The 18,047-nt window shown below is 36.6% G+C and overlaps 2 protein-coding genes across 3 annotated transcripts; one reads left to right on the forward strand and one right to left on the reverse strand.

The window, feature by feature from the left end:
* The first annotated feature begins 862 nt into the window (after positions 1-862).
* On the forward strand, positions 863-14,390 carry LOC147515055 (protein CHROMATIN REMODELING 35-like). Of its 2 annotated transcripts, none has more exons than XM_086585884.1 (9): positions 863-1,001; positions 1,117-1,182; positions 2,123-2,710; positions 2,827-2,912; positions 9,151-9,351; positions 11,483-11,635; positions 11,779-13,556; positions 13,670-13,759; positions 13,890-14,390. In XM_086585884.1, exons 2-8 carry the CDS (start codon positions 1,122-1,124, stop codon positions 13,671-13,673), a joined length of 2,871 nt encoding a protein of 956 aa, XP_086442010.1. In that variant the 5' UTR covers positions 863-1,001; positions 1,117-1,121; the 3' UTR covers positions 13,674-13,759; positions 13,890-14,390. The 2 variants fall into 2 exon arrangements, with proteins under 2 accessions (XP_086442010.1, XP_086442012.1); XM_086585886.1 differs by having other exon boundaries at positions 2,123-2,707.
* A 507-nt stretch (positions 14,391-14,897) lies between these two features.
* LOC147515056 (uncharacterized) lies at positions 14,898-17,233 on the reverse strand. The gene is given in 3 exon segments (XM_086594436.1): positions 14,898-15,598; positions 15,601-16,522; positions 16,524-17,233. Coding segments are annotated over 3 exon segments (1,965 nt in total). The 5' UTR covers positions 17,027-17,233; the 3' UTR covers positions 14,898-15,058.
* Positions 17,234-18,047: the final 814 nt, after the last annotated feature.

Genomic DNA, 18,047 nt, shown 5'->3' on the forward strand with positions numbered 1-18,047 from the left:
AATATATTTTCGATATTTCTGATATTATATGTCCAATATATCTGATATTTTTGATATTTTAAATAGTTTGGAATGGTCACTAAAATAATGGATATATCCGATATATCTGATATATATCGGTTTTTGGATACACCGATATATTGATCGATATCGATATTTTGGGCCTTGCGTCTATCTATGTTCGTACTTGCTTCATTGCTTCAGGATACACTGCGGCGTTGAAGAGTAATGTCTTTCTGTTGTGCAAAAAAAGACCAGATGAAACCGTTGTCTTACATGCAAATGATCTTATCCCTGAGCAATTTGGTTTGCTAGAGCCTGGAGTGTTTGGTTAGAAATAGCACATGACCCAAAGTTCACCACATTCTGACTAGCCAGTAATTATATTGAGCATTTTTAGGAGTCATTTGGCCTATTGTTCGTACAACCACATTGTAGGACTTTACTTTGGTTGATGCTCTAGATCCAGATAGTGTGTAGTATGTGCCTCTTTGATGGAATGAAACGCTACTGGGCTTGATTTCAATTAGCTAACAAACGTATTGGCTAGTAATCAGTAATCACTTACTATACAGCGTAGACCCAAAAGTTGCACAAATCAGCTCAGTTTACTCCTTCAGTATCAATGGGCCATGGTTCCACAAGAATTTTTCCAGTACGGCGCAGTTAGCAACGTGTCACGAGTCACGATCTCATTTCAAGTTATGAACCCCAAAAATACTGACATGATTTAAGTGAATGGATAAGCATGAAAAAACTAGAGGTAGATAGAGTTTTAGCGCAAGCCCAAAAAAAGCCCAACCCATCAAAACCATGTTCAAAACATCTCTCAAGGATCAGTTGACTAATAGTCTTCTCGAAGTGTACGGACCGAAGACTAAAACGCCACTTGTCACCAAAACCCTGTCTTTTTAATTGACCACTGCTCTTTTTCTCTTCAGATGTTCTTCCTTTCCCTCTTTTCTACCCACATTCCTCAAATATCTCAACAACAAGTAAAGGTAAATAATATTAATTTCCTAACAACTTACATTTTTACTTTCCATTGTTATTTTAGCTTAAAATATAAATAAAGTTTCTGACTTTGTTTTTATTATTATTATTATTGTTATAAAGGAGTAATGGCTAGAGAAGGACCTTGTTATGTTCCACAGAGAAGTAGTCCCTTTGTGAGCCCCACTGGTTAGTATTTTTATGTTATGTTTAATATTTTTAGGTGCATGAGTCGATCACTCATACTTGGGTAAAGGAGCTAATGTTATATTGACTTTTGGGTGTAGTTACATTTTTACTACAAAATATTCACGTCTTTAATGTGCTTGATGCAATGTGGCAAATACGTGAATATTTTGTAATTAAAATCTCCAGACTACCCATGCCTTAAGAAGCATTACACATGAAACCTACTAATATCTTTGTGTATACCATATATATATATATTTTTGATTGGCAAGCCTGTTTTTAAATGAGATCAGTAACTCTTGGCGGAATTCGAGCCCCAGACCTCTGGTATCATCACCCAAAGGTTTTACTGACCATATTCAGTTTTGTTGGTGTGATTACGTGCTTACCTTTCCACCCGAGGAAGTTCTGCTTCATCTTTGGTCTCCATATTAAGTTAAATTCAATTGTTCAAGCCATACTCCAAAATCTGAGTGCTGATTTAAAACTGTTTTTATAGACAGTCATTAAAATACTTTTATAGTAGTTTTAGAGTGTTGTTGATATTAATTCGGATGTCAATCTGCACATTGAACATTAAATCAATGAAGATAATGGTTGAGCAGGTCTATCAAAATTGCATTGAAGTTGAAGAACAGAGAAGAGACGTATGGAACTCTAACTAATACTTGCTAGGAATTTTTACACATAGAGAATCGCAAGAGATAGCTGTGTAAATTATGATTTTTAAGTGTGCCGACGATCATGCTTTTGTTTGTGTCAACATTTCTGAAGTTGTGCAACTCTATGCATACATGTAGATACAACTTCAGATTTAAAAAAAAAAAAAAATTGTACTTTGAGAGTCTTCACTTTTTAACTACAATGCTTTTATGTGATGAACTTGAAACTTTTTTAGTACTTTCTGCATGCTCTTACTTCTATGATTTGTGCCACACAGAGCTTAACTCCTGGCAGCGTAAAAGGATGAAATTCAGTGATGACCCCTGGCTCAATGGGTTACATGATAAATTGAAATACAAGAGAGGCAAAAGTCTACCTGATATTGCAGATCACTCTGACCCATTTTCTGTACCGAATCTGATGGAAGAACTAGATCTTGGTATATATGGTAGTGTCACCAAAGACATTGAAGACCTTTGTGCGCGAAGGTTTCAAATGTTGCAGCCTGCATTTTCATTGTATCCAGCGCTTTCCAACCATCATCCAGATTTTTCACATCAGTCACCTACGAGTGGGAAGACAATTAATTTCACATCCGGAGGTATTATTGATCTGGATGATGATTGTGTTCTTATCTGTCCTGATGCGGTTGAAGATTCAAAACCAGCCTGCAAATCATCTGCCGAAGAAATGCTGCTAGGTCATGGCTATAAGAGTATTGTCTCTCTAAATGATTGTCAGATTCATAACAACAGTTCAGTGGTGATTCTTGATTCAGATGACGAGGAAAGTGCAGAGAAGATAGGGATGGCACAGGCTTCTACATGCAATCTGGAGACATTAAGTTCTGAAATTCCACAAGGTCGTAAGTTACAAATATCCTTTGACTTTGAGTTAGGTCTTATTACTCATTCTGGCACATCATTGATGAGGGTTATGGTAGACAAAATGGTAATGATATGTGTGTGATTACTGAAACAGTTGATGCAAATCAGAAGGCTTCTTGGCAGTATGAGGAAGTTATCTTAAAGAGGCAAATTGCTGAGAACCCATCTACGGATTTCGCAGTAAGTTTTTTATGCATTAGTAATTTTCAGCTTGCTACTTTTGCTTCTTAGTTCTTCATCATGAAGAGAGATCACTCTGATCCCTTGAGGTTAGTTACATTTTTTTTTGCTACCCTCTTACCTTGCATGTCATCTTGTTTAGAAATTACTCGATGCTCCATATTTTTTCAACTTGACTATGAGATTAAGTACTGGCTAATATCTTAAGGTGTTGATTTGAATTTGATTATATCGATATATCATCTTTCCATGATTAAAAAGAAGTGTACTTTTCTAAAAGATATTAATTAATTATCTTTAATAGTTCATTTATTGTTACCTAGTTTTCTATTATTTTGTAACTCGGTCAATTTTTAATTTATCGTTATCTGGGATTCTAATATTATGTAACTTGGGGTCATGGAACTTTCCTTGCAAAGGGGTTATCTTTGTGGGTAAGAGGGCTCAACATAGTTTGGAGGTCATAGTTTCAGTGTAGATGAATGTTTATAGCCTCCCTGTATGGACTGCAGTCAGGTTTTCAAGATTAACGAACCATTAATTTTTTTGTTTTTTGTATTTTTGATTTTTCCCATATGACAGTTTCTAGTTTTTCTAAATTTATTTATATTTTTTGTGAAACTTTTCATATTATGACATTGAGTTTTACAATAGACGCCTTTGAGACTAGCCTTCTCCATCTTGGAGGCATTCTATTTAGAGGCATACAAATATTTCTTAAACAATTTTAATAAACTTGCAATTCACAAATCTTTAGTGAAAAAAAATCTGTAACATGGTCGAAGGAGGGTCGGTGGTGGTGACTTTTGGGCGGTGTAGGGGTTCCCCCCCCTCTTTTCTTTGGTTTTTCTTCAGCTGGGTTCTATTTTATTCTGTTATCTTTTCTCTTTTGGGGGGCATACATGGGTGTACCAGGGTCTTTAGTTGGTCCTTAAACACTAGGTTGTTATTGTCCTTTTACTTATTAAAAAAAATAAACTCACCCCCTAAAATGGAAATTGGAAAACCTGAAAATTAAATAACACATTATGATACTTAGAATGGAGTGAGCAGACTGCATGTGCGAGAGAAAGACTGCATAATTGTATTGAGGGTACATTAACAAGGTATTTTCTCATCTCATGAAAAGGCACTTGAATTCCCACTTTTCTTGTTTGAAGAAGTCTTTCTGAAGTTTTTATTCTGGAAATCTTGCTTTTTCTTTTCAAAGGCTTTAAGGCAACAGAAACTATGAAAGGTCTTCCAATCAATAGACTTTCTTGTGTATCAGATTGGTAGCAACTCCGACAAACTCAAACCCGTGGAGAAGTATTAAGGATTCAACTTTTTATATCAACAACACTACTAAAGAAATTATGTTGTCTGCAAATTGAGGTGAGAGCGTGAGAGACAGCCATATCATCGCCTCTTGGAGAGGCTTCAAAGCCATCCATGATCCCAAGAGCAACTAGAAGAGGACGATAGGATATCTACAGTTCTTTGCATAAACCTTCTACATTTTCAAATAAGTAATTGGACCACCCACTGATATGAATGGAGTAATTCCAAGTCATGCTCCTCCATTTAGGCCCAAAGTTATAAATTCAAGGCAATCCCAAGCGGTGTGGTCATAGGCCTTCTTTATATCAGTTATATACACCTAAATTTTGCATTCCACAAATCTGGTGCTTCTCTATGAAGCTCTATCTTTTATGTGTAATTTCTTTCTATATCCGGTTTCAGTGTTTTACGGATGTGTTCCAAGAGTGGAATCTTTTGTCTTTTCCAAGAGTGGAATCTTTTGTCTTGTCCTGTAAGGTTTGTTTTAGGGGTATTTTATTTCTTTGGCGTAATGCGTGAAACCTATATTAACCAAGAGAGGGTATGAATGGATGATTTGTTTTCTCTGCCTCATCTGTACCTGCACCCTTGATATTTTTTCCTTATTTGTTATTTATTTGATTGGTAGAAATTAACCTAATTTAACCCTTAAAACCCCGTCCTAAGATGAAAATTCAATTGTTCAATTTTATTCCAAGGCTTGTCCAGCAAGCTACCAGATACCCTTTTCTTTGTCATATCCTTAATCTTTATCCAAGAGATGTGTTTGGAGCAGGAAAAGAAGAGAACTTGTAAAACAATGTCCAGACATTGTTAAAGAATTGATACGATATTGTGTTCCCTTTATTTGAACAATTTCATGATTTGCTAAACAATAGGGAAAAATGAATTTCTAGGCATCCAACTTTAGCCCAATTCAGTGATTCACACATGGGCATCCAACTGTTTCCTTAACAATTTGGGCATCCAACTTGTCGATTTTAACATTGTAGGCATTCAATCTCTCCGCCATCATAATACCTAATGGAAGCAATTTTTAGAAGAAAAAGAAATATTATAAGTTAAGTTTCACTGTAAAAATTTAAAAAAAAAAAAAAAAATCACATTTATTGTCAAAGCCATAATTTAGGTTACACATGTTGTAATATTAATGGTCATCATCTAATGGTTGTGATTAAATATAAACACCACTCCACCGTCTCCAACCCCATTAATTCTTTTTAAACTTTTGATTCTATCTATATTTCTATCTTTCCAGCCATACAAAACACACAAAATAAAAAATAAGAAAGAAACCCCACAAAATCAAACCCCAATGATACTAAACTACAAAATTTGTGTTTATTTTCTAATGTTTCTTCATCCCCATCACATTAATTGTAACCTCATTATGTTACCCTTTTTAGTTAAAGTGCAAATTTTAATTTTGGGATTATGAGATTGATGGTGGTGGATATGGATGGTTATGGGGTGGTGTGTTACCAATAAGGGTAATTAAACAACAAATGATTAAGAGAAGAAACTTGTTCTTGTAAATATAAACTCACAAAACAATTGAAGGCTAGTTATTACTAATAGTGAATGAATTGATTATTCAATTCAATGATTTTAAAAGTGATTACATACCCTATTTATATGTTGTTATTGTAGCCCCCAATTAATGCTCAACTCCTATTAACATCCCCTTTTAAGTTGAACTTCTTCCACTCCCATCAAAGTCTTCCTCTTCGCAAATAGATCATTCTTCAACGACTTTGTGAACAGATCCACTATTTGATTTTGAGACTTGCAGTATTAGACTTCAATTTCGCTTGCAGTAACTCGTGAGTGAAGTGATATTTGATCATTTTGTGCGTGCTTCTTCCATGAAACATTGGATTCTTGGAGAGGGAAATTGCAGCTTTTTTGTCGCAAAATAGTTTCGTAGCTTCTCCTTGCTTTCAAGTTCAATTCCTCCAGAATCCATCTCAGCCACCTAGCTTGACAACCGGCAGTAGCAAGAGCAATATACTCAGACTCTGCTGTAGAGAGAGCACAACTTGTTGCTTCTTTAAAGACCACGAGATCACACTTGATCCTATGTTAAAGACATAACCGGATGTGCTATTGCAATCATCAACATTTCCGCCCCAATCACTATTGCAATATCCAACCAATTTTGAATTTTCAACTCTAAAGTAATGGAGACCATGGCTTATTGCTCTCAGTCTTACGAGAAAGGCACATGATCTGGGATAGAAATAAAAATTATTATTGAAATAAACTACGCTTGCTGAAGGTGAAGTTTGAAAATAGAACAATTCTTTTTGTCGTGCATCCTCGGTTGATGCAGCCTTAGACGCTTCAATTTTCAATTCTAGTCTTCAGGGAAAGGTTACACCTATGGGTTCTGTAAAGGTAAACACCAATCTCAAAATTTTGTTCCCGAACTCCCAATGAACATCTCTAGGGGCCACCGTGAATGGACTAAGAAACTTATAGAATGTGTGAGATCCGGTATTGTTGTGGTTAGATACATAAGATCTTCAACAAGACTTCGATGAAGTGTTGGATCGACCATTAACTTTCCATCACTTTTACTCATCTTCAAACCAACTTTCGTTGGTATAATTCTAAACTTTTCCAATAGTTATTTGGCATTTTTGTTATGAGAAATAGAAATACCATCTTCATATTGTTCTACTTCAATTACGAGGAAGAAATGAAGTAGACCCAAGCCTATCATCTCAAACTTTTGTGTCATGGACAAAATCTTTAAACATGCAAACACCATTGCTAGTGAAAATCAAATAATCGACATATTTGCAAGCAATGAGGATGTCTCCATGTGAATCTTTCTTGGTGTAGAGTGTGTGTTCATATAGGCATTTGAGAAACCCATTCTCTTTAAAGTACTTGTCAATTTCACTATACCAAGACCTTAGTGCTTGCTTCAGTCTATACAAAACTTTCTTCAATCGGCACACATTAGCTTCTTCATTTTTCTTCACATAATCGGGAGGTTGATCAACATAAACATATTCTTACAAAACACCATGCAAAAATGCTGACTTCACTTTCATCTAATAGATTTTCCATCGATTCTTAGCGGGTAGCGCTAACACCATACGGATCGTAGCAAAACGTGTAACGTAGTCAAAGACTTCCTTGTAGTCAATTCCTTGCTTTTGCTTGTAGCCCTTGGCTACTAATCGACGTTTGTACTTTTCAACACAACTATCTGCATTCAACTTGGTCTTGTAGACCCAGTTTATGGCAATGGTCTTCCTTCCTTTTGGAAGTTTAACTAACTCCCAAGACTTATTTTTCGCAATGGACTCAGTCTCTTGGTTAATAGCCTTGATCCAGCTTTGATCTTTTCTGGCCTCTTTAAAGGTAATTGGATTGGTAACTAACGAACAAAGCAAAACTCACACCACCATTAGTAATCATAATATATTCACTTGATAGATACCTCTTGGATGGCTGATGTGGACAGTTGGTCCTCCTTCGCATTATTTCTTCTCCCTGTTCTTCTGTGTTCTCAGGATGCTCATCGTCCGATGACGAAGATGGCAACATTGGAGTTGGTGGAGGTGAAAATTAAGAACTTGTAGAAGGTTGAGGAGTCGTAACATCTCTTTGCTTAATTGTTTTTTTGGCTCTACTTTGTGCAAAACTGCATTATGCTTTTCACCTTCCTTCCAGCTCCATGATTCTTCTTCATGGAATGTCACATCTCGACTAACAATGACTTTGTTAGTTACCGGGTTTGCTAACTTGTATGCTTTGGCCTTATCACTGTATCCAATCAGGATGCATTTCTCTGACTTGTCATCCAACTTCTTTCTTGTCTCATCCGGAATGTGAGAGTAGACAATGCTGCCAAATATTCTCAAGTGGCTAACACAAGGTTTGAAGCCAAGGTTTGGAACCACTACATTAATGCTTAACTCCTATATTAATGCAAATTTATTATAACTTGGTAAACATATGGTCTATAACCACACACAAATGAACTGGATTATTATTATGAATCTTGCTTAAGTTCTAACATGGTGAGCAAGATAAGTGAGAACCGTTGATTTCTTCTATTTGGATGATCGAGATGAAGACACATGCTAAATTTTCGTATCAAATTTAGATGTGATGACTAGGGTTGTCAATGGGGTTCGATAACCCGATAACCGACCCGAATCAAACCGATAAAAAATGGTTTGGGTTTTGGTAATTTGGTTTGCACTCCACCGACCCGAAACCGAACCGATAAGATATTGGTTTGGTTTTGGGTTTGCCCTCCACCGAACCGATATGAACCTGAACCAATAAAATGACATTTTAGTAGTATTTATGATTAATTTTGTATATGTTTATCAATTGTGTGGTTGAAATTAATCGATTTAATTTAGGATTTAATTGATTTTATAGTTTTCAGTTCGGTTTCTGTTTCGGTTTGTAATAGATCTTATCGGTTCGGTTTCGAGTTCAGATTTTCTAGACTCCGACCTAAACCGATCCATTGACAGCCCTAGTGATGACCACAACATACTGCCATGCTGGAAATAAAGTGTTTTAATATATCGTTGAAAAGAATAATAAACTATTCATTCTGTTACCTAATTTAGACGGAATGCTTACAGTGTTAAGATTAACAAGTTGGATGCCCATTGTGTGAATTGGGCTAAAGTTGGATACCCAAAAATTCATTTCCCTCCTAAAGTATAAGGTGAATACAATTTAAGTCTTTGCTTCTTTTCTCATTCTTTCTTTCCAAAACTGCCCTAAATTTAACGTTTAACTTTATATGTTCTCTTTTAGCCTTGGAAATTTTCACAACTCTTTCACTCTCTCTGTTGACTTCCATTCCATAAGAAATGATGGTATATTGTTTTGTTAGTTTCTTGTTACAGTAAATTGATTGATGCATAATCAATTTCAGGGCACAGATATTCGGGAAAGTAAAGTCACAAGGGAAGAACAAAAAACTCTGAATGATGAAGCTGAACCAGAAAAGGATAAAGGATTATATGTAGGTGTGCAGGGTAATAAATTGAATCATGAAAGAAGTCCTCAAAGCGATCCAGATGATGGTCTCGGAGACATATGGAGGGAAATGTCACTAGCATTGGAATGCTCTAAGGTATATCTACCCGGTACTCTTATTTTTCAGACCTTAGGAAATTGGGGTAACGTTATGCTGTTGTTTAGTAATCTTTATTTTTGATCCTTTTGGCTGTCTCCACTGTTCATATATATGAACGATGTATTATCTTTTTAATATCCTTGTGTGCTACCCTTCAATATGATTTGTGTAAAGTGGATCTTCATGGTACATGATAAAGGAGCCCTGCTGCAGGATATATATTCGGAGACTCAAAGAGACTGACACGCCTTTTAAGTAGCAGAACATGTTCCTAATTCTGATTGGTATCTGGACTTAGAGTTCGAAGGGACATTACCCCCCACCCCACTACCCTAATGTATATTAATGCTTCTATGATGTAAACCCTTGTGTTTTCCTATATAAAGAGGTGTGAGAGAAGGCCAAACTAATTAAGGACGTACTCTTTTTCTTTCCAAATTTTCTTTTTCATTAGCAATAATATAATTTTACTGTTTCCAAATTGGAATAACTCGGTCCTAGACCTAATTAATTTAGGAAAAATTAAATAGTAACATAGTAATATCTTATTTCTAAGACAAGGAGGCACCTAGTAACTGAAACTAAACTTAATAAGAAGGAAACCAATCAATCTAACACAGTGATAGCCATGACATTATCCTTTAATATACTCCTGCATCAAATTACTATAAAGATAGGAAATGCTGTGGCTTCTGACATTGTTATTCGTAGTTTGTCATTGTAGAATTCTGTTCTACTGGATTGCTGAACATATGGAATAATGGAACATATGTACTGTATTCGGAGTTTCCTTCTCTGTTCAGCTTGTCTGAATTTAAACACTGTCATCGGTTGTATGTTTAGATCTGAGGGTGGCATATCTTGGATCCTAGGATGGTGTATGTCTTCAAATAATTCGGGAAAATCTATGCTTTAGCTTCTCGTATGGCAAAGCTTGATGCACTGCCTTTTGTGATAGGAGGGTGTGGTATCCAAATAAAAATGATTTCTTCTCTACCGAGTCTTTTTACTTTCATACTTATTCTTGGATGTCCTTTTCTAACCGTAATCCTTGTATCCCATTCCTATCTTTCACGGTCCTACTTTTTGGAATTCCAAAAACATCTTTTTTGCCATGGTGCACATCTTTAGAGTGGATTCTTATCGTTGATAACCTCAAGAAGTGGAAAATGATCATAGTAAACTATTGTCAATTTTGTGGGAGGAATGGAAAGTCGATGAATCATGTTTTGTTGTGGTTTCCTTTTTCTTTGATTACTGCTTTTGGTCAGCCCTACTGCGAATTGAAGTCTCTTGAGAATTTCCTAGTCGGGTGTTGATCTTGCTGTGTACTTGGGATTTTAACTTCTCACTTCTTCTAGTAACTGATTATGGAGTCTTCTGCCATTTTCCTATGTGGTATATGGCTTGAGTGGAGCTGACGACACTTTTGAGGGATCTGCGATAAAGGAGGAGATTATTCTATCTATCAAGGCCTTCATTGGTATAAAGTTTTTGAGGAGTTTAGAAACTTCCCTATAAACAGTTTCTAGCTAGATAAAACTGTTTGTTGCTTTCACATATGGGGTGTGTGCTGTGTCTGGATTTGATATTTTGGTCGTATTGTTCTTATATATTTGTACTTTTGTAGGGTTTTTTTTTGGCTAACTTTGCTTTCATAAATATATTTTCTTTTTTCTGAGAAAAAGAAAAGGTGTTCTGCTCCAGATGTTAGGAGAATGGGGACAATTGATCATCCAGAGGAGCATTTTCGTCTATTTATCTATTTAATTATTTATCGGATGAACTCGATATATTGATATAATAGTGAGAATTACATCAAAACTCCAAAATTAGCTAGAGAGTAATTTAGTCGGACCAAAAGACCTAGAACCCATATGCATCCAGCAATTGAAAACAAAAAACACTCAAAGCAACCAAAAGGAACTCCTAGTAAATCCGTACTACAGAAACAGAAAAGCAAAGAAACACACAACGGAAAAAAAATGAAAAAACGGAAAAAAAGGAAAAATAGTAAATCCTCTGCACCACCAACTATGTTATGCTGGAAATTTTCGGTGCTTAAGAATCGGTTTGTATGTCGACTGTGTCGTCTAATCAATTCATATTTGAATTTCCTTTTTTCCAGGATGCTACAGGAGACACTGTTGAAAACAATGTAAATGAAGAAAAAGAATGTGGCCATTCCTTTGTTCTCAAGGATGATCTGGGGTATGTTTGTCGGGTCTGCGGTGTTATCAGAAAGAGCATTGACACTATATTTGACTTCCAGTGGGGAAAGGTTTGAAATTACAGTTGCTTATTCATTAGCTTAAACATTTGGTTTAGTATGTCTCATGGACTCAAAAACTTTATTCATAAGTTGGGAAAATGATTTCTGAGTGGATATTCTGGTATACTGACGCTTGCATCTCCATTTATCAGGTTTCAAAGACCACGCGGACTTACATGTCTGAACCTCAGAGTACAAAGGAAAGAGAAGAATGTGGCGCTTCTCCCTTTCCTGGAGTTAATAGTTCTCATGATCTCGCAAAGTTTGATATATCTGTGCATCCGAGGCACATGAAGCAGATGAAAGTGCATCAGCTTGAGGGGTTCAATTTCTTGGTTAGGAATTTGATATCTGATAACCCATGTGGTTGCATCCTCGCACATGCTCCAGGATCTGGTAAGACGTTTATGTTGATCAGTTTCATTCAAAGCTTTTTAGCTAAGTATCCACAGGCTAGACCACTGGTTGTATTACCGAAAGGCATTTTGGCTACATGGAAGAAAGAGTTTGCAATATGGCAAGTAGAAGACTTTCCTTTATATGATTTTTATTCTTCCAATGCATTGAGTCGGGAGGAACAGTTAATGGTCTTGAAAGAATGGGTTGAGCACAAGGGGATATTGTTCTTAGGGTACTCACAGTTTGCTAGTATTGTGAGTAAGAGTGAAAGTAGCGGAAGCGCAGTGGCGTGTCATGATATACTTCTGCAGGTTCCTTCAATTTTGATTTGTGATGAAGGCCACACTCCTAGAAATGAGGAAACAGATGTCTTAAGGTCACTTGCGAAAGTTCAGACACCTAGGAAAGTTGTATTGTCGGGGACCTTGTTTCAGAACCATGTGAAAGAAGTATTCAACATCCTAAATCTTGTCCGCCCCAAGTTCTTGAAGTCTGATACTTCTCAGATTATTAAAAGGCGTGTGATGAGTAGAGTACAGATTTCTAGTGGGAGGAGGCAAGTGAAAGCTGGTGCAGATGCATTGTTCTTTGACACGGTTGAGGACACTTTGCAGAATGATGATAACCTTAGAAGAAAAGTTACAGTCAGACAAGACCTGCGGGAAATGACAAGCAATGTTCTCCACTATTACAAAGGAGATTTTTTAGAGGAACTTCCCGGTCTGGTTGATTTTACAGTCCTACTCAATCTCAGTCCACAACAGAGACGCATTATAGACAGTTTGAAGAAAGTGGAGCAGTTCAAGAGAACGGCCATTGGATCTGCTGTTTCTCTGCATCCTATGTTAAAAGAAATCTCTGAGGGTCCAGCTGTTGGTGACAAGGGCTGCAGAGTTAATGACGAGAAGTTGGATAAGTTGTTAATGAAACTTGATGTTAGAGACGGAGTGAAGGCCAAGTTTTTCGTTAACATATTGGGACTCTGTGAATCTTCTGGGGAAAAGCTGCTTGTGTTCTGCAAGTATCTCCTTCCAATGAAGTTCTTGGAACGGTTGGTCGTTCGCACCAAGGGTTGGAGGGTTGGCAAAGAGATCTTCATGATCAGTGGTGACTCCAGCCCTGAGGAGAGAGAGGAGTCTATGGAACGTTTCAACAGCTCCTCTGATGCCAGGATTTTCTTTGGGTCAATTCAAGCATGTGGTGAGGGAATTTCGCTTGTTGGGGCGTCTCGCATCTTGATTATGGATGTGCATCTAAATCCATCAGTCACCCGCCAAGCAATTGGGCGTGCATTCCGACCTGGTCAAGCAAGAAAAGTTTTTATTTACCGCTTAGTGGCGTCTGATTCTCCAGAGGAGGCAAACCATCATACGAGCTTGCGAAAAGAGTTAACTTCAAAATTGTGGTTTGAATGGAATGAGTTCTCTGGTAATCCGAACTTTGAAATGGAAAAGGTCAATTTGAGGAACAGCGGTGATGAGTTTTGGGAAAGCCCTCCGCTTCAGGAGGATGTGAAGGATGTGTACAGAAGGTTAGTAAAAGCATTAATGGAAAGCTCTCTTAATTGACTCTGTTGATGTCATTTAGTTATTTACTGTTTGGGTGTAAATGGCGAAAAATTTTCATTTTTATTTCTCTTTACAGGTAAATGATCATATCGTACGGGAGTTTGCTAGAAGAGTTTTTATGCCGAAGACTTCTTTGAGAATTGTTGTGTTTATTGATATTACCTGGGTAAGACAGTCTTGTGCAATTTTCCCCTTTTTTTGTTGATCTAATTATTCTTTGTGTCCTTTGACATACTTCTGTTTTGGTTCGTATTTGTGTTTAACAGAAGTGATATTTCTGTTTGTTCTTCTTTTAGAGAGGACACAAGGACGACAGTGACATAGTTTGGACTTTGATGAACAGTAAAGGGATGGATTTGTAAATCTGCTACTGGCGTTTTGAAACTGATGATGTGATTGCTGATACGTTTTATCAGGCAACTCTTACCTTTTCTTGCGAAAGCTGTAAATAGTTAACTGGGTGTACAGTTCTGTTATCGGTTCCCAAACCAGAAAATGTGTGGTTGTTGAGTTCTCAATACTGCTGAGAATCACTGAAAAGATCTGTCAATGCTACGTTGTGTTGAATTCTGTCTTTTTGTCAACTGGGCAACTTATCCAAGTGTTTTTTTTTACATTTGGTAAGTTGAAATTTTGTTTGTTCCTTTTTGCACATTTTGTTTCTGATGAGGATCTTGTTTAACTCTGGGGGAGCGAAGGCATGAATTTTATTGGCTGAATGTTGAAATCATGATACCATGTAACTCTGTTTGCTTGTAATTTGGCAGAATACATGAAAGTGCAATTACCTGTTTTTAGTTGCCTCAGACTTTCATCTAGGTTATTTAGTACCAAATACGAGAATCCGTCTAGCTTGTGAATGCGTACTTTTTGGGCTAGCTCTTCATAGCTAAGCTAAAGAAAGTGTGAGCATTGCAAGTTGAGACTTAATAATGCTCTGGTATTCTAGCCACTTCTGTGCAATAAATTAATTTTGCATCTGATTGCTGATTGAAAATTTCTTGACAACGTTAAGTGCTTATTACAGAGTAATAATATTATAGAATTTCTATTTTTTACGTGACATTGTAACAGTAGTACACTGGAGCGTGAATAGGAGATAAACAGAGATATCAAAGAAAATACTGAATGGCGTTCGTAAGAATACAATTATTTGTATTCTGTATTGGCCGGTTTCTCTCTCTTTTTCCAACTAGTAGATTACACAGTAGAGACTTCAAACGATATACAAGTATGTTCTAAAATTAAATTAGAACAGAAAGTAGCTGAAGAAACAAAAAATATTATTTATTCATCAGTGTGACATGAGAGATATCAATTGAGTTATTGACTACTGGAAACTTAAATCATACATGGAATTCAATACCTATTCGCATAATTGCAGATTAAAAGGCCCAGTCATTTTTTATTTATTTATTTTTTCTATTTTTTTGGTTTTGTTCTTCTTTTTGCCTTTTTTTTTTCCTCACACGAAGCAATTTATCCCTCCAATGTATTCTGGGCCATTGAGAGCCAGTTCCATCACAGCCTCCGGGCCTGGAACCTCTTCCTCTTCGATGAACAATTTCATAAGATTCTTTGAATATCCACTAACCAGAGCAACACCCTTGTGATCACTCGTTACAGGAGTTGCATTCGAGTCTCGAAGATTCCAGAATACTATCTCTGGAACTGCATATCCATTACCCGTAAATTTATTTTCTATCACTCTATAGTCTGTGTTCCATTTTCCTTCTTTAGTGTTCTGTTCACCTCCTTCAGAATCAGAATCACTGCTTTCAGATTCAGAATCACTGCTCTCATCTGAGCTCTCACTCATGCTGTAGTTGTATGTGGAGTATCCATTCCCACCACTAGCCTGATCGAATTCCATGTCGCTGAAAACAAACACTTTCTTTATCATCTTGTCTTTATCTAAGTTCCCAGCAAGGGCAACTTGCAAAATCATGTCGAATACTTTCTGGAAATTTGTGTTCATTCCCCATTCCATTCGTCGAATAAACTGTCTGTCTTGGAGTGCAAGTCGTTTCCTTCAATCTTATGGAGCTGTGGTTTCGCACTAAAGGTTATTACCTTGCCATTCCATGGATGTTCACTCAGCTCTGAGAGTAATAGACCGAGCGCTACACAGACCTCCATTGGAGTACCATCCATGCTACCAGAAACATCGCAGACCGCAATACAATTCTTCAGTTTCCCTTTTTCAGAGAGATCACTCACCATTCTCTTCCACTGCAGCTCTGCGACTTGACCAGCATCTTGTTCCCCGTCGGTTAAACTCTTTATAATCTCATGGGGAAGCAATGCTCCAGCAGCAATCTTGGCTTCTCCTTTCTCAACCTTTCCTAGGAATTCATTGAACCTAACTTCATCATGTTTCAGAAAATGCTTCTTGTAATGAGTCATTGCTACAGATGGGACTCGGCTGTATGGAAGCACATTCCATCTTTTGGAACTCATGTAAAGCTCTGGCAGTTCTAGTATTCGTCTAAGAGGAACAAGAACTTCTTTTCTGAAACGATCTCTAATTCTATAAGCATAATGAGCTTCTTCTACTCCTTCATATTCTGGATACAAATTTTGGGGAAAAACTTTCCTTGCAATGCTTTCACATAGAAGAGTTGTCTTATCAAAAGCAGAATCTAAAGATGGACACCACTTGGAAGCCAAGCTGATGTTACCAAACTGATTAGCCTTCATGGATTTCATATCAGAAACAAGTTCATCTGCAAAGACTTGTGAGATTTGATCATGCAAGAATCTGAAATCAGGATCTCTAGAGTATCTATCCATAGCTTTTCTTGCCTTCTTAACTCCATTCTCTTTTCTCAAATCTCTAGCTGATTTCTTCTCAATTTCCGCCTTCTTCATCTCATTAACAAGTCTCTTCTCTCTAGATAGTTCAAACTTTCTTCTTCGCTTCGGATTGCAATCGATCAGTATTTCCTCTTCCTCTTCGTACACCTCTTTTTAGCGCCCTTGGCTTCTTTTTCTTCAGGAACTCTTCTTTTCTAAATTCCCTAACATCAGAACCTTCAAGAAGACGATAAAGAAGTTCCGGTAAATCCTTAAAATATCCAAACTCCTCTATCCACTTCACATTGCACGCAAGAGTCTTAGGGTGATGCTTATGTAGCCATAACGCCGCAGTATAAAACCCTTCCTTATCCGACTTCCCAGTACCACGAACGCCTCTCAGATGACATACTAACTTAAGACTTGTCAAATCATTGTGTTTCCAGGCTAACTCTAATAATTTGGTTAGAGACTCGGGTACTACATGAAAAAAGAAATCTAAACAAGGGTTACCAGTAGACTTGAAAGTAGGAGAGTTGTTTTCAGTATAGCCCTTACGTGGATTTACTGCGTGTTTAGTCTTGTTGAAGTTTTCCACCATCAAATCCATGAAATCATGAAGAAGGGTGGATTCCATTGACTAGTTCTGGGGGGCTAAGAGTTGAATAGAAGAAGACATGGTTATTAGGTTTTAGGGTATAATGGTTGGTTTTCTTGGACGCAGCGTATTTATATAGAAGAAAGTTTTCTTGGGCTACAAGGAATTCGATCTTGTTAGAAAACCGGTTACTACAGATCACGAGACGTTGGATTATTTTACGAAACTTTCCGACTTGGCCTTGGGCTTTAGGCTGAGTCCAATGGCTCTCTATCCCTTTAAAAGTAGTGTTAAAATTGATAAAGTAAAGAGTTAAAAGTCGATAAAGTAAATTTAAAATAAATTTAAAGTCGATAAAGTTTCGACATATTTTTTTTATCTTCTATTTTTACTTTAAAATTTGTCTGAAGTAAAGAGAGTAAAATAAATAGAAAAAAAATATGTTGACTTTAGCTCTCACTTTAAACTTTAAACTAAATTTAACTTTATTGACTTTAACTTTACTTTATCGACTTTTAACACTACTTTTAAAGCGATGAGAGCTTCGACCTAATGTATAATAAAATTACATAGAACTTTTTGGTTTCAAGAAAAAAACCTAACTTATTCTGAACTTGGGAGTTGGGAAAACATATTATGAAATTATGAACTAATGGATCGAATAAAACTATGGAGCAAGTATGAAATAATTCATTGGCCTGAACGAGTACATTGACAATGATTATTGCTAAAACTATTTAGGCCAATATTTTTATGAATTCGATGTTCTAAATTTTGTCAGTTTCCTTGTCGAATCCAGACTATTTTCTAAAACTAAATAATCTTTCTTCTTAAATAAGAAAAGAGAAAATGACCAAAAAATACATCAAACTTTGCAGTTGGTTTCAAAACAGACACTGTATTTTTTTTTTATTCAAATAAACATTGTACTTTCAAAACATTTCAATTTAGTCAAACCGTCAAATTAATTGGATGGCGTCTTTGGCGTGGTCGTTAAAATTTTCCCCAAATCTAAATTTGCTTATGTGGCATTAGTTTTAATCTTGAGAAATCCACATAA

Source organism: Coptis chinensis, chromosome 2 (assembly GCF_015680905.1).
Source record: "Coptis chinensis isolate HL-2020 chromosome 2, ASM1568090v1, whole genome shotgun sequence".
Lineage (NCBI taxonomy): Eukaryota > Viridiplantae > Streptophyta > Magnoliopsida > Ranunculales > Ranunculaceae > Coptis > Coptis chinensis.

Bases quoted from the DNA above. Each gene is read 5' to 3' on its own strand.
- LOC147515055 (XM_086585884.1), top strand. From the start codon at position 1,122: ATGGCTAGAGAAGGACCTTGTTATGTTCCACAGAGAAGTAGTCCCTTT. The intron at 9,352-11,482 runs GTATATCTACCC...CCTTTTTTCCAG, and splicing joins TAGCATTGGAATGCTCTAAG to GATGCTACAGGAGACACTGT. The intron at 11,636-11,778 runs GTTTGAAATTAC...TCCATTTATCAG, and splicing joins TTGACTTCCAGTGGGGAAAG to GTTTCAAAGACCACGCGGAC.